Genomic DNA, 17,855 nt, shown 5'->3' with positions numbered 1-17,855 from the left:
TCCATCACTTACCAGTAGTTCTGGCTCACTGGGTAAGTCCTAGACAACGAAAGGTTAGCAATGTGACACCCATTTACAAGAAGGTTTGGAAGGATGATCTGAGGAATGACAGGCCTGTCAGACTGACCTAAGTGCCAGGGAAGATCATGAAGCAGATTATCTTGGGTGCCATCACACAGCAGATGCAAGACAACCAGGGCATCAGACGCAGCCAGCATGCTGTAAGAAAGGTCCTGTTTGATCAACCTGACCCCCTTCTGTGACCTACTTTGTGGATGAGGGAAAGGCTGTGGATTTTGTCTACCTAAACTTAGTAAAGCCTTTGACACCATTTCCCACAGCATTCTCCTGGAAAAACTGGCTGTGGAGGTCTTTCAGAACTCAGTTACTCAGCAAGCCATTAGAATAACACAGGAGGAATGAACCACCAAGTGCATTTTCAGAATATCTGTTATTTGAAGAGATTTATAAATAGTAGTAATATTCAATTTTGCTATTCTACATAGAATATTAGAATTTGACATTGAAACAGGATTCAAGGCAACATAATTCAAAAACCCAAGTGATGGTACCAAGCTAAAGAGCTAAAATGCCTAAACCAGTGCATGACAGAAAGGGTAAATTAGTCCTCCAGTTTACCTCATCATTGGTAAAGCTATAGCCCACAAATGTACAGTGCAGGAAGAGTATTTTGTTAGATTTGCAAATTACAAAAAATTAAATGATTGACAGATATTTCCAACTGCACAATTTATAGCTTATGAAAAACTATGAACTTTATGTTTTATTTTGTTCAGCTTGAAAACATACACATGGAAAATCTCTATCTGGATTTCAAACTGGTTTTAGTTAAAATCATCATCTTCCCACTGAACTGATGCCAAGACTTGTACTAGTCAGATTTTCACAGTTAGATTTTTCATAGACTTTCATTAGCAAACAGAATGGTTTCTATTTAGAGCCAAACCAGTGAAAAGCAGAAATAATAGGAAACCATTCAAATAAAAAACCAAAGCTCCATTATAACTTTATGGTAATTATGATTAATCTCGGCATAGCTATTCTTTGATCTGAGTTTTTTTCTGTCTATTTCAAGACAACTTCCACACAGTTATTTCTCAGGCAAATGTAGAAGAAAACAGAAAAACAGGGTTTAAGATGTACACACTAAAACTTTTCCTTTCTAAAACCCTGAATGACATACTCCACTGGGAAAAAGTGCTACTGAATTCCTCTATGAATTGATATGTCCAAACAGAAGTTTCTGGCTAGAATATGAAGTTTGCTGGACTAAGGACAGAAGTCTTACTGTCTTAAATGACATGATGATTTTACACTTAACATACACAAGATTTATGAAGGAAACTTCTGATATAAAGAGTTCTCATCTGGATGAGAAATGTATCAAATTGATCTGACCTGATGTTACAACTAAGCAAATGATCAATCTGGTCCCATGAGTAAGTTATGCTACAAACCCTGATTGTACTGTAAATTCTCCAGAAAGGTGCATTTCCTCAGCAAGTTTCCTTTCATTGCCTTTGCATGGAAAATACCTCTCTGATATGACCAATGCATTCATTTAATTTTTGGTTTATATTTTATCTTCCAATTTATTTTGGTTAGAGGTAGAATTATTCTGTTAAAAAATGACCTGATCCTAGACATAGTTTATTTAAATTTCAAAATGAAAAGCTTACTAAGAACAGATAAGATTGATTACTCCTTCCAACTTAGCATAATTGTATTTCAGGTGAACATCAATTTACTTTAAAGGACACTTCTAAGTAGCAGGCTGTATCATACATAATTCATCAATCACAGCTGCCTGTAACATGATTTACTAAAGTAGATTTCAATGGAATAGCAGGAATTGCATTGTTTTTTATGCTTTGGCTTGTTTGTTTTTAAATAGTTTACCAAACACTCATTTGTGTTGAATTATTGCTTAAAGGAGTTCATCCTTGGTAAACAGCATGTTGAATTTCTTTCTCTTTCTATAGAAATGTTACCTCTTTAAATTTCTTTTAAAAGAAAGAGTGAGTTTTCAAAACATCATTAAGGCAGAGAGCACTCCAAGCTTATTAAAGGTAAAAATAAAGCTCAAGGATTTTGCTACAGAGGAAGGGATGGCAAAAGTATTTATCTGAAAAGCATTATTCATTTTAGGGCTGTTTATTTTCCAGCTGGCTTATATTGTTATTATTTGTTAGACCAGCAGTCAAATGCAGGTGAAGAGAAGTAGCTAGTTCCTCAGCTAGTCCTTCACATAGTTGTCACATGGATAAAGTGGCTTTTATGTGGCACACTACACAAAACTGTGTGCCAGTTGAAGTACAATCACTTCATACATCAAGAAATATAGGTGAAACTGCATCTTCAATCAAATTCAGCTTCAGGGACATAGTGGTAACTCAGAAGGTCCTAAAGTAAAGAAACTGATGCAAATATACCAGAATATACGATAAACTGATGCAAATATAGCTTCAAAAGAAAAAAGGAGCAAGAGAAACTGCTAGAAATACAAATCTACACAAAGATGGAAGTGCCTTTACTTACTTGTAAGCCCATTTGAAACACAGAGTGACCCATAAAGCTAGCCAACATTCGAATCAGAGCTGCACCCTATGGGAAATAATAGAGAAACAAAGTTACCAGTTTTGAATGCCAATATAACACAACAAATACACTCAGAAGCAGGCATTTTCATCCAACACTAATATGCCTGAAACCTGTAACTTATACAATCTTTATTTGTGTGAGAATGAAAGAGAGAGAGAAGATAATGCAAATGCTTGCTAGGAAAAGTGAGGAGGCAAAGTGATAATAAGTGTTAATAAGTGATATGAAGTGTTAATATCCTGCCTCATATATTGAATAAGATGCAGGTCAAACAACACACTCTCCCCACTGCTGGAGCCCACACGTGTCAGTTCCACAGGTGACTGACCCCAACCCTTCTAAGCACTCAACAGAAATGCCCAGTTTTAAATGAGAGCAAAGAAATAGTGTCAACTGCAAATTCTACCTCAGTGATTATTAATAATACTTTTATCTCCATTACACTATTGTACATCAGGATTCAGTGATACAACTTCACTTTGTAACAGCCTTCGAGATCTGGTGACTAAAAGTAAATAATTTCCATTAGAATTATATAAGACTTGGAGATATATATATATATATATATGACTTATTAAGAGTCAGGTTATTTTCCAGACTGTCATGCAAAGAGATATGTACTTGTATAGCACTCTTTCTCTACTTATAGAAGTTCTTAGCCTCTTCCCCTTCAGGTAAAGCATAGAGATCTAAAAGACAAGCGATTCTAAATCCCAGTACTTAACGCAAGAAACAGACAGATACTTGCAAGAGCAGCTTTTTTTTAAGCATCCTTTTTGAGTTTTCTCACACACTCTCGGAAACACTGTTGCTGTGTATTTTCCCTTTGCACAAGTGCTCTATTTCAAGCAGAAATAACTTTGCAGATCTGATGTGACCATTTAGCTATAATATCCCACTTTACATTATAACTTCAAGACAACCAGTCTCCCAGTCCCAATATTTGTTATACTTAGTACTGATCACCATACAAGAGGAAGGACACTTGTGATTGCAAATCCATAAATTAAAGGCTTTAAGAAAACATGATGCTAGAACTCTACCACCTCATCTAGAGACGAAGGTCCAGGAATTAGGTTAACACTCAATCAGACAATAAAAAAAAAAAAAAGCAACATTACATAGGTTCAAAAATTTAAAGATTCTAAAGCCAAAAGGACTTTTAAAACATTTATTCTGCATTAATTTAGTAATTTAGGCAAAAGTTCCTATGGTTTCTCTTTATATTTTAGAAAATTATCAGAATAATGTTTCAGAGTAGTATATAATGTGTCACAACTAATATTCACTCTCACAGTGAAACTATGCACCATTTTACTAATTGGAAGATATCTAGTTTCACTTGAATTTATCTAGCTTCAGCTTTCAAAACAAGACTTTATGTCTTTTTCTGCTAAATTAAAGTTCAGGTGTCCAATTTTTAGATTATTTTATACATGTTCCACTGATTTTTTTACACAGTGATTATTTTTAAGTACTGAATGGATCTGCAATAAACAACACTTGAAATAATGACGTAAATCAAAACTATTTGTAAATTAGTAAATTGTAAGAAAACACAAGTCCTTCATATAGGCAACAAAAACAAATATTATATAGGTTGCAGAGTAACTGAGCTGCTTTTAGGAACTGAATAGTGAATAAACCAAAACATGATTTTTTGCATTATTAAAACTAGGATATGTTGTTATGGTAGTATATAATCTTACTGGAAGACAAATCATGTCTGGAACACATAGCAGAATAGGGAGTAACACCTTTCAAAACAGATTATTACCTGAGCAGACAATACTATAGGTCAGGAAACATTATTGTCCTTAATACTACTAGAGAAACAGATTGAGTAAAGTTCTCAGAGACATTTAAGCAGATGAACAACAGATAAATCTGTTTAAGTAGATAACCAACAGATTTTTTTTAAATCTCATAAATAAGTAAATCCTACTTATTCTGTAAGTAATCTGGTCAGGGCAATCCAAAATATCTGTAGCAGAAACAAAAAAAACATATCAGTCAAAATCCTCAACAAGAAGACATTTTTCTATTCATCACACATCCCTTTTCCTACTCACTATCAAATATTCCAGGGTGCTCTGGTTTCTTTCTCACAGTTTACACTTCACGTAGTAACGAAAGACATATATTTATATAAGCACCTTGACTCTACTGACTTCTGTAAAAAAGTAAGCAAGCTAATAGTTCCATATAATCTTGCCCATAGAGTCTTTTTTTCTATCCAGAGACTAATAACTATCATATACATGTAAAGAATTATAGAATTCTCCTCAGAGATAATATTTAGACACATGTTGGATGGACTATGGCTGGCCATTATACAGCAAACAAAATAAAACAGCAAGCAAAGACTGAAGGGAGAGTCAAGGCACAAATGCAGGACTATTCTCTCAAGATAGATCTCTTTTCACAACTACTTCAGAAGTACTTTCTACCAATTAATTACCTTCAGGAAACTCAGAAACCCTGCTTACAGCTTGCAGAACAATAGGCTTGTCACAGTTCTGCCTTCTTCCCCACTCAGGGAAAGCAAATGCTTTCTTTACGTGTTTCAGGAAGGGAATGGATTCAAACAAGCAAGAGAACCTTAAGAGGGGGAAAAGTGTCTTCAAGAGACGGGAGAAGAAACAGGAGCAAATGAAGCCCTTAGTGTGGAGGGAAAAGAAATGGAAGGAAACCATTCATTTCACCTTTCCTGAACTTTTGAGAGTAGGCAGAACAAAGAACAATGATACATTCATAAGAAGCGCAGAAGATCTCGACACGTTCACAGCTCTGGAAAGCAGAGCAGGATAAGGCAGCAAACACTGGCACTCTGACTAGGGAGGAAGTAAAACAGGTTTGCAGGCAGAAGCATAACAAGCAAGAGGCATAGAGAGTAACTGACATAAAGAAGAGTGGCTTACTAAAAGGAGAAGCTTGGAAAGTGACCCTAAACAGAGGGTTGTGGGAGGTGCAGAAGGTATGTGCAGTAAGTTCAGTTACAGGAAGAACAGAATACATAGCTTTTGGGGTCATCTGAATGGCCCAATGAGCTGACATTCCCATTGTCTCCCTGCTTAGAAAGCAGTAAACCAGATGGAGTCCAGAGGACTTATGCTGCCATACCTTCCAAAAGCTTCTTGACCTAGACCTAAACCTACAGAAAAATCCCAACAAATCTGTCCTGGTGCAGGAGATGTCCTTTGGAACCTATCAGCATCACTCTCTAAACACCCTGACATGCAAGGAGGCTGCTCCCCACTTCACTCTCAGAGACACTTTTGTTCCCCCAACCTTCGTCCAACAGAGGAACAACACAGGATGTCTTGAGAAGCAAACTTGCCTCTCCTGCTGGGCAGAATGACTGCTTATTGATAATTTAAGTGCTTTCCTCTAGGCAGTGGATGACTCAATACCTTGTCAAGAGGTAAAGCACATTGGTTTAAGAGGTCTAGGAGAAAGCAATTCTTTCTTATTCAAAAAACATACCTAGTTCCTGTCAGTGTAAAATCTGACTTGCCTTAAGCCATTGTACCCTATCTTAATTTGTCTACTCAGACAAATACACTAGTTATTCATCCAATGATTAATGGCAATACCTGGGTCTGGAGAAGCACTGCTCATTAGCAGATCTCACAAGTGCTTACTAAGATTAATGCCAATATTCTGCAAATTAAAAGGAAATTGTGGCACACCATAGTGAAATCACTTGCCAAAGATCACCCAGATCCCTGTATAACCTATACACTCCTTGTATAACCTATATGCTCCTTATATAATCTATGATACAGTTGAAGCTTTCTCAGCCTCAGCATTGATATTCCACTGCTATTGGAAAGGAAAGTAGAATAAGTTGACTACTTCATGGAAATTAGGTGCATACAGCTCTTTTTTGCAAAGTGATCTTGGGAAAAGGCTCACTCATGGACAGTTAGCCAACGCTGCCTAAAGGGATGGAAGTTTATGCGCTTTCTTCCCCTGAAGAAACTTATATACTCACCACAAGGTAAAGACAATCCATAACCAAACTTAGGAGTAGAATTCCTTTGTATGCAAACTGAACATGTCTTTGAAATCTACAAAATACAGAGCCAAGCTAAGGTATTCAGTCTAATTCTCTCCATGCAATCTAACTCTCTTCATGCCAATATAAAATAATGTGATTGCATCCTTGATCCCAGATTAAACTAATTTTCTAGAACCCACTCCTACATCTTGATCCTCTTGCATCATTACAGAACACAATTACTGTAAGTCAATTTAATTTTATGACTTACTGAAGATGTTAATTTTATTATACTTGAAATTCCTTAATTAATTGTTTCACTTGCAACTTGCATCTTGTAATTTTTTTAATACAAAAGATAGTACCAAATGGAACTTTATTTAACAGGAAACAAACTAAGTCTTATGTATGAACCGACAAAAACATGACTACTACTACTACACAGTACTGCAACAGGGCCACACAGGAAGTGATACACTTGATTGAATGCAGGAATCTGTAGCACCTGTGACTATAATCACTTTAATTGTTCAGACCTCCCTTACAGTTATTGGGCTGCACAAGTCACCTCTGGATGCACTTTATCTAATCTTAAAGTAAACCTCAGATCAGGGGAATTGTACTCTAAAAGCACCCATCTCTTGTAATTCACTCCAAAAGCAGGCTTGAGTGATTAGCTCATATGTATACATCTGTGCTGCAGACATCTGAAGTGCAGTGAGATTAATTCAACTGCACTGTTCCAAAAGGCCATGCAGAAATTGATTCCCCATTCTGGGGAAACTCCTGAATTGTGGAGGTACAAAACAGGTGTGATCCTTTTGTATATATAGTCAAATAACAAAAATAGTATCTCGCTTTGTTCTACACTTCATACTTTTACATAAGAAGACTAGCAAGGGTAGGTATTCAACAGAAGGCCCTTGAGAGAGGGTAGAGTGCTTGCTAGCTGAAGGTAGATGCTCTATACTGAACAGAAAGCAAAGAAGAGTACTTGAAATAAAGAACTGGTGAAGCAGTTTCAGGGAAGGGAACAATATAAAAATCAGCAAACCAGCACCAGGGTTATGCAGAAGCCAAGAGGCAGGAACAAGAGATCATATGTGAAGAGATACAAATAAACTAGAAATTCCTCCAGCATTATTCTTTGAAGAACCAAAAATTATGTCATTATTCTAAGAAATTCCCTTGAGAGAAAAATGTCAGCAACACAAATAGAAACCATGAACTACAACTGATTTACTTTGTAAGGGCAAAATAATAGATTGTTCTGTAAATGCATTAGAGTGGGGGAAGGAAAAGAAATCATAATAGGCTGACCTGGAAAACACACAGCTCTTCCATCCTCTTTCCTACAAAATTTTTCATTTTTTCCTGCAATATCAGCTTCTTTTTCTTTTTAGTTGTGCTCTTGTGTGTTTTGCTGTTTTTGTTTTAAGCATAGGATTGAGATTCATCTGACTACAAATACCTACATTGTGGCTAAGTGATGTTTACGCAGTTGTACACAGCTGAGGCAGCTGCCTAGACCTCCTTTAAAGGCAAAGGAGGGAGAAGCAAGCCCTTCAGTTCATCTTGATTCATCCAACGACATGCATCTAAAATAGGACAGATGAATTTCACCCTAAAGATGCCTGTTTATCTTCACTGATGATACAGGGAGATGGAGGGATACTCAGTTGCAGGTGTCTACATGGTGACCATCTCAAGTGAGATGACATCAATCTCTCTGAAGATATTTTACCCTGTAAATTACAAAACAACATTAAAAACTATGAAAAAGTTAACAGTGGGAAAACGCCTCCTCAAGTTTGCAAAGGCCAGTACAGCATCTTGCAGTCTTACCTATCAATTTATCTCACGTAACATCAATCATAGTAATTACACAGACCTCAATTTATCTCTTCTTCACTGAATGTACACCTTGCCACCCTTCTTTAGGAATTAAAGCTGTTTGATTTAGTTCATAAAAATAATTCAGTGACACAAAAGCTAATATCAGGAACAAACCTGGTAAGAAAAACACCTCCATAGTATCCAAGGTGTAAGCAGGGAGTGAGATGCTGAGGAGGGGAACACTGGACTACCAGAAAAAATTACTTAACTGAGGTTCTAAAACAGATATTTAATACATCCATTTTCCACAAAATCTCCACCTATCCATTTTGCTTCTTCTGCTCATTAAATAAACAAAACCAAAACCAAACACCAAAACTAAATACAGGTGATTTATTAACTTTCTTTTATTGTGCCGTAGTCAGTTCATAATCAGTCTTGATTAATACGTAATAACACATAAACTGTTTTTCAAATTCAGTGGGACACAAACAGAAGGCCTACAGTTATTTTTCTGTGTGCTGATAAACCTACAATTCATGATTAAGGTTACCTTCTCTCTAGCTAAGAGAAATGTGAATTACTCTATCCTCTGCCTCAATTACACTAAATTTCATTCATATTGTTAGAGCTATTGTTATCAATAGTAAGTTCTTACAATCAGCTTCCTTTTCACTGATTAAAACAAGACTCAGACCACACACAGGCAAACACAAAGGCATCATTCTTTCATAGAGACCTCCTGATTTAAGATGAGAATCAATATACAAAATTTCATGACTACTAGTATATACCTGATGTATGCTAGTATGGGTGGTTTTTAATTAATCAGCTACAGTACACACACATTAAATAGCTCTCTCCTTAAATTATTTACCCTGAGCTATAAGTGGCGTGCCTTGTCAAAATTTTTTAAAATCCATTGTCTTCTCACTCTCCCCTCAAGAACTCCAGCTGGATAGTAAGAATGAATTCCCCTTTGCAGCAGTGATGACCAGTCAAGATCAATATATTAATCCATGTGCTCACTTATCTTACTCTATACCATATAGAGTCCCCATCTCACTGGAAAAGGAAGACAAACTCACCAGCCTATAGCTCTCATGCAATTCTCTGGCACAGCAACTATTTGTTAGGATGGTCTACATCCCATTGCCAGAAGTTCTGCAGCTCCATATCTGGTTACCCTTAGAAGGAGCAAGTGGATGCCACTCAGATCTGCAGACTTTCTAACAACTAACAGTTCTTTTAACTAGTGTTTCCCATACACCTACCTCAAATTGATGGTTTCTGCAACCTGTTACAAAGAATAAACTGAGCATGGGAATTAACCCATTCTTCAGCAGGAACATCCAACACAAAAAATTCATTGCACTCCCCTGGTAGATCCTTAAAAATCTCAGTCCCCATTTTATACTTTGACCATGATTTGGTCCCTCACTACGTAAGTCAGAGCCATACCTGTTGCATACAGTCAAGTCAGGCCTACTCTACTAGCTCACCAGAATCACCTCAGAACACAAAAGAACTTCCTACTTTTGGCTAATGTGTTTTAAGTACTGGTTGAAACGTATCATTTCTTCATGAAACATACAAAGAAGGAAATTCTTTTAGAACTGCAAATGTAATAAAAGCAGCATACAGGTTGTGTTTTTTTCTTTTAAATGTTGAAAATATTGATACAGTTCTCTGTCAAATAGAAGCCTAAGGATATCCACAATCAAATGGGCTTTTAAGTGAGTATCATTTCATTTCAGCTTAAATTTCTTGAATTCATGTATTATTCTTTAGTTCTCAAAAGCTCGGGTAATTTTGTGAGTCTAAGTTCATTTCAAGTATTAGAAGAGCATCTTACCAAGCATTTATACAAAGAATGCACACTTGCACTTTAATTTTGTAATGTGAACACTAGCCAACAAGTAATATCCAAGTCACGTTTTTCAAAACAACATTCTTTGTTGGTACTAAGCAACCACAGCTGGATACCCCATGAAACTTAGCTTACTGGGAAAAAACACAACATGAATTAAAGCAAAAGAATAATGTACATCAAACATGTAGCAAAAATGTGACATTTAAAAAAATAAATACATAAAATTTTTTAAAACCCCCAAAATTAAATATGCTGCATCTTGGAGATATTTAACAGAAAAGAAGTATGTTTTGACTAAGTCACATCTGCAGAATTTGCTCAAACGTAGACAGAGGTATACATATGTAAATGAATTATTTAAAAACTTGGTTAACTGATGGAAGTAGTGTAACGTGTTACACTACATGCAGTGCACTGAATTTACTGAATTCTCCTGTATGAACAACTGAACACTGGGTAACCACTTTCAAACACAGGTATTGCACTTCAGCTGCATTTCCTTAAACAAACATATTCACTTTATGCTGTTCTTTTTTTTCATTTTCTCACAAAGGAAGAAGTTCAGCCATTCCTCAGCTCTCACTCAGAAGGTTATGCTGAAAGGTATTTTACTTTCCTACCTTTATCATCTGAACAGTCTTTTATCTTATGTGTTCTTACTCTGACAATTACGGAACAAGAGTGTCCTATTCATGACATCAGTTACAACATGATCCCATTGCAGGCTCCAGAGAGACCTTTGCTAAAGCACTTCTATCAAGCTGTAACAGCAGAGATAATTGCAAAGGCTTCTCTGGAATTCTTCAGCTGTCTGTATCAAAACTATCTCATCTCTGAGAACTGCATAAGTACCCACTGAAAAATTCTTTTCAGGGAATTAATTAGATTGTATCATGAGTCACCAACACTAAACTCCTCTTTCATTTTCGGAAACTGAGCACTGTAATACAACAGCGTAGCTATTTTCTGTATTCTCCAATGGCACCTCCAAATATTACAAGAAAAAAATGAAGCATACTGCAAGTGAATGTTATAAGTGCAAATGCTTCCTTATTTGATTAGGGTAACAGAAGATGTTTAAATGAGTAAACATGTGCCCATGATTTCCTCTCTGTGACAGAAATGTACAATGTTTAAATTAATTCCTAGAGGCTTTGTCTCTGGATAACCCATATAAAAGCCAAGGGAAGAAGTACAGAAGGAGATAGGTGTATGCAGATCATGCAGCATACTGGTACCAAATGTCACAGTATGAAACTATCCTGAGGGTCTTTGCCCAGGCAATCATTCAGTGATGCACTGAAGTACCTTAAGCACACAAGCAACACAAATAAATGCCACAGCCCTACACACATAAAGTTTAACATCTTTGTACTTGGCCAGTTGTGGCTCTCACTGGTTTCCCTGCACTTGGTAATAACTGTTAAAAATTAAGGGACTATATTTGTTAAAAGGAGCCAAAACAAAACCATCCCTACTTGATTTTAATGATACAGCTTAGAATAAATACCCCAGTAATTTAATTAATCTTCTTTACTTTTTAAAGCAACAGAATTTCCAACTGATATTTGCTAATCAGGCAGTGCACACTCACAAATTAACATGCTGTTAATATTCAGCAATAAAACCAGGATATGTTTTAATTTAAAAAATAAACTTACATGGTTTTTAAAACTTTACTAACAGCATGGGTAAACCAGTATTTTTCAAATCAGCAAATATACCTACAAACCTGTAATGTATTTATTAAATCCTCAAAGATGCATAAAGGCACCTTATGTTGTTTTTACAGAATGAAAGGCCATTTATCTGATGCCAAAATATCACTGAAAAAACAACATTATATTCAAGGAGAACTTTTCACTTGGAAATCATAGTCATTTTCTATTCTGACAAAAACAGCTGTTCTAGGGCTGGATAATACCAAAATGGTCAGATAGCAAGACGGCTTTGGCAAAATACTTGTCTTAGTCATAAATTCCATTGCAAAATTTAGGAACATGACAGAAAGAAGAAAATTCAGGGGTATATGACCATAACTAATCATACTCTTCAGCTCACATCATTTTCCTGGAATAATAAAATATTATCCATTGCCCAGATAAAATGCTATCATGACTCAACTTACAACAGGAGTTTTACTTAGCCTCACCACCAAAACCCCTCTTACATGTTCTGACACCAGTGACAAGGACAAAGGAACATTACACTTTTTTATTAACTGTCTTTATACGAAAATCTTCAAGAAAAATTAATATTCTTTTTTAGTTCACTAAATACCACATAAGAATCTCAATCCATTAGCCTAAGACTGATTTGCAACTATCTATAACTAAACCTGTCATTCTAATTCCTCTTTTTTAATACCTCCTTTAAGCTTCCTAAGTTATCCGGTACTTAAACACACCTTTAAAAAGAACAGCAACAACAACAAAACAGTGTGCCAGAAGTTTTTCTAGAAAGTCACCTTTCAAACAGTTCTTTGTTCCTTTTACTCTATTTCACTAACTCAAATTTATTTTCTATTTCTAATTCTTACAATTTCTGCCAAGTTACTTTAACACTTGTAACTGTCGCTCTTCTGGTTATTGATCTAAACCAGGATGTGTATCAGCAAAATCAGCCCTTGCCTGTACGCCGGCATTTTTTTTTTGGACTCCTTCAGGGAAAAACAAAGAAAATACCTGTAACTTTCTGTTTTGCCCTTTGCTGGAAATGATCATTACAAAACAGAAACAGAGAGGCAGAAAAGACAAGTGCATGTCAAGTGCAAGTACCTGCATGTACACCTGTTTTTATGAACACTCTATTTTAAGTTATGAAAATATCAGAGACACAGATGCACTATTTTGCTCCTTCTAATGGCTTCCTTTTGGGGAAGGAAGGATGGTAGGACATGGTGTCTAGACCCACTGGTGCCATTTCTGCTTCAATCATCTCCTCCAGCACTTGGGAGCTGCCATTTGCCACTGCTTTTCCATGGGAAACAGGCAGAAGGCTTGTACCACAATCGGAAGGTTGTGTCCTCCCGATAACTCTACCTTGATGGAGCAGTATAGTCTAATGAACTCTTCTTTACAATAAAATGCTTTTATTAATATTTGTGCTCCATCTTTATTATTTCAAATCAAACCCACATGCAATTTTCCCTGGCATATGGAACACATAACACTTCTGAAGCATTGTCCATGTGTAGCTGCTTATATACCACACACTGTAGTTTCTTCTTCAGAAAACAATAATGAGCATACACCAACCAGTGTAAAGGGTTAAAGATTATTTGCTCCTGCTTGAGTCAGGATGGTAGGAAGATGAGTTAAGAGAATTATTTTAAGTATCTTGAAGCACCTGTCTAGCTTTAGGCATTGGCACCCACCAGCTGAACTGGGACAGCCTCCATACTTTAGGAGCCTTTTTACCTCCATACTCTGAGGCACTCTTGGAGCTGCTCTGAACTTGAATCTGTTGGTATCACTGACTGTGTTTCAATTACTTTCATACAGGAAGCAGTAACAACCTACAACCTTTTTATCTAAACAGAAAGACATTATTTTCATTACAAGATACCTCCTCTGTTACAATGCATTAGGAACAAATGGCTCCTGAAAGCACCTTCTGCAATCTGGGCACTGACCTGTTGCACTCACAAGTCATGGAAGAAAAATCAGCCTCACACAAATGTGCACCCTTTGGACTTAATGGTATCCACAGACAACAGCACAGCTAAATTAGGGAAAACAAAAAGCTCTCCCTTTATACCACAGCAACTGAATGGATCCCAAAGCCATCTCTATTGTATTGTAAGACTTTCAACTAGTCTGATACCCCCTTATGTTATCAATTCAACTAAAAGAAAAATTAAAAAATAAAAGCTATTGTACAATATTAAATGATTTATCTAGCATTTCTTTCATTGTTAATGAGCTACTCTCACTCTTTTGTCACTTCATAGATGCACATCATCACAATTTCATTGCACTCATGAACTGGCTTTCTTATAAGCTACTATTCCTGAACAGAATATGGGGTGGTGGTTTGGGGTTTTTGTTTTGGTTTGGTTTTATTTTGTTATTTCAGTATGAATGTGCTTCCCAGTGCCTGAGGAACAGAAGTAAAAAGAATGAAGTTTTTAGAGAGGCTTTCCAGTGACTGCATTAGCCCTCCTGTTCTTCCACATTCTTGCAGAACATGTTACATTGTAAATTTTCAAAGAGAATTACGCTCAAAAGGGTGAGCGAGCCACTGCTTTTAATTTCTTAAATTCTCCTTTGCCAGAATGCAGGGAAGCTGTGCATTTTTCTTTGTGTAAAGTTTTAGTCGAACAGATCTCCTAATGCAGAATGCTGCTTTTGAGGGGAAGCAGGAAGCATGGTTTCTCTTTATTGCTATCAGAAATAAATCTTCCTTCCATCACTTGACACTGAAAGAAGAAAAAGGAAATTTTAAATATGTGGCATAGGGTTAAAAAGGAAAAGGAAGTTATACATACAAGGGTTTAGGAAATAATTAATTGTTTGCATTACAAAGTCAGGGTCAGTAACTGATCTCACTGCTGAGGTTAATTTAGCTTACACAGAAGGAACAAAACGAATATTCTTCCCTATTCCAGTCATCCTCTTCCTTGTTTTGATTTGTTTGTCACTTACCAAGGCATATTCTTTTGGGGGTACTTTTATAGCTACACTCCATCATAATGGTCTTGCCTGCACTGATTGCTGCCAGAATCTCCAACCAGCACACTTCAAAGCATGCAGCAGGCTGACTGAACTGGCTTCAGATATCTGGCTCTCTAGATGTCCTTTCATCCCTTTTCTTATCTGGCTGTGGCTGCTCATCTAGGGCTATGATTCCTTTAGTTCTGTCTGAGATAGCTCACCCTCAGGTTGCTCTGGGTCTGGCTGTTGCCTTTGAGATGCAGCTGCCTTGTTTCTCCATTTTGTTACAGTCGGTTGTTCCACGCTGATTGTTGCTCCTCATATTATTCTTGCTGCACTCTCTCCTCCTCTGATGCTGCAGCTCTCCAGGGCTATGATTCCTGCTGTCAGTTATTTCTGGTGTGGAAAGGCTGTCACGCTTTTTGCTTTGATTTAACAATTCTCAGTTCTACTCTTGTGTTCAACAGGCTGTATTTTCTACTGCACTTGGGATATAACCACTTTTCCCGTCATCGTGGGAGGACACTATCTCACTTCCAGCTGCACTAGGAAGACATTTGCACTCTCTGATGCAACTTGAGAGCCTTGAATCATCTACCAGTACTGTTTATTAATGAACTATCACGACTTCTCATTTTTCTCTACTTATTTGTGGCACTAGTGGAGGATGACATGCTTCTATATGAAGAATGACTAGCATGATGGTTTTTCAAAGAGGCAAACTTTACCCTCAACCATTTAAGTGGAAAAACATTGTGTGCTGCCAGGCTATAGTGTCTGTTTCACTCTGCTTGTGGGATTACCTGAATGCCATGAGGTTTATGTCATGGATTTCTTCACAAATGCAATCACCAAGGATGAGAAAGTGGAAATGAAAAATATATTCAACTCTGAGGCAACTAAATAGCACATTTTCAATGGTCATTTCTGAAGTGTGTAGAAAAAGGCATGTCTTTAGAATGACAGCTGAGTGTCTAGCAGAGATGGGCACTTTAATGGTGTCTGATGTACCACATTGATGACAGTAAAGACAATGAAATAACAAGGACATTCTATGACTGTCATTTCACTGAACAAAACTTATATCGGAGAAAGTTTCATCATTTCCATATCATGTAGAAAATTGTGAAGAGAGAATAGAGATCACATGGGCAATCCAAGCGCTCAGGGAGCACAAGATGGAATTTTTTAAAAAAAGTTAAAAGACAATTAAAAAAAAAATCAAACATGTAGGGGACAGATACTGCACACAGTGGTAAACTGTTTAAAAATATTTTATTTAAGACAGTAGAAAAGTCCTCACTGATGGTCCTGACCCAAAGTTTAGTAGGTTCAAGAGAAAAAAAATTGCTGACAGCTTCATATTTTACAGCAATTTAAAAAGTCATTCAACCAAAGACAACCAAAAAGTCATCCCAGAAACACCAGTAATAACTTCCTTCCAGCAAGGCTCATTGTGTGTCAAGGGCTTTGTAGCACCTGAAAATATCTGAGCCCACACCTGACCACGTGAAAGCCTTCAGTGTAATTTTACACTTTGGATTTTACCAACATACTATTCACCACAGTATTTATACTAGGAGACACTAGAAAGCTAGAGGAATAGGCTCTATTCTGGATATCTAATAAATAAACATTTCCATAGCTGATTTTCAGTGTAAGCAATGCATGCATGCATGCATACAACATTTTCTAGGAAAGAAACTAAGTAAGATATGTTAAATTTGCTCTAATTTATCCTCAGAAGGAACAGTGTCAGGTGTTTCAATTAAGGTACTGAAAAGAACAGCTACAAAGTAAGTCAGGAAAGTTTCTTCCTATTAAACAATAGGCTTGTATGCTGTTAATTAAACTTTTGTGCTTCCTATCATATAATTAAGCTTGTATCTTGAACAAAAATGATAAATATCTACAGAGAATAGCAGACAGACAAATTACCAGACAGGGAAAAAAAAAGATTTCATAGGTGAAAGAGTGTTATTTTAATCTCCCCACCTATGAAGGTGTGTAAGTAAATTCTGCCATTACCATTCCCTAAGGTAATTTGCTTGATCTGGTAAATGGGCTCAAAATTTACTGGATCATGCCCTGATATGAACACATCCAATGTCACCTAAGACTCAGAAGGATTGGCCACCAGAGCAGCTAAGTGGAGAGATGCTGTTGTATCCACTGGGCATGGCTACTGTTACACTGAAAAAGGAACATTTACACAGATAGATACAAGGCAAAGTTTGTACTGTAATCTCCACAAAAAAACAGACTGATCCTATTAGCCTGCATAAAATAGCTATCAGTATACAGATGTGTCCTATTGTCCTATTTGTCATTTCAATGTAAATGAAAATTACTTGATGGTTGCAGTGTTCATAAAATTGTCATGTACTGCAGTTAACTATAAGAGTACTATTACTGTATAAATTTAAAAGAATAATTAGATTGAAATATGAAGATACTCATGTGAGATAAGCCTCTGAACCTACCACAGTCTAGATATCACCAGAAAGCACATGATTGAAAGATTTAATCAATGGGAATATTCAGTGTGCTAAAAGCTGCTGGCTGTTATAGCTTAATTGACCTAGAGCACTATTTTCCAAGATAGCTAAGGGATTTGAAAATGTTACTTGGGCTCTTGAGCAACTGCAACATTTTAAAATCTTGTCCTAAGTATTTTGTGGTTTTATATTCCATCATAGGTACCTATTACATGGTCACATATACACACACACACTCTCTCATTTGCACATCCTTACAGGTACATGATCCCTTCATGAAAGAGGACCAAGGTGACATTATTGCAGTCTAGGAATAGCTTATGTCTACAAGAGAGGATAACACCTCTTTTTCATCCCAGAATGAGCAC

At 36.6% G+C, this 17,855-nt stretch overlaps 1 protein-coding gene across 2 annotated transcripts in view; it reads right to left on the bottom strand.

Moving 5' to 3' along the window:
- The window catches only part of TRHDE (thyrotropin releasing hormone degrading enzyme), a 202,038-nt gene that overhangs the window by 86,017 nt on the left and 98,166 nt on the right, over positions 1–17,855 (bottom strand). For both annotated transcript variants that reach the window (XM_068190227.1, XM_068190228.1), the window contains exon 7: positions 2,560–2,625. In XM_068190227.1, coding sequence (XP_068046328.1) covers positions 2,560–2,625 — 66 coding nt within the window. The remainder of the gene's footprint in view (positions 1–2,559; positions 2,626–17,855) is intronic.

Source organism: Anomalospiza imberbis, chromosome 5, assembly GCF_031753505.1.
Source record: "Anomalospiza imberbis isolate Cuckoo-Finch-1a 21T00152 chromosome 5, ASM3175350v1, whole genome shotgun sequence".
Lineage (NCBI taxonomy): Eukaryota > Metazoa > Chordata > Aves > Passeriformes > Viduidae > Anomalospiza > Anomalospiza imberbis.
This window is presented reverse-complemented; position numbering and strand designations above follow the sequence as displayed.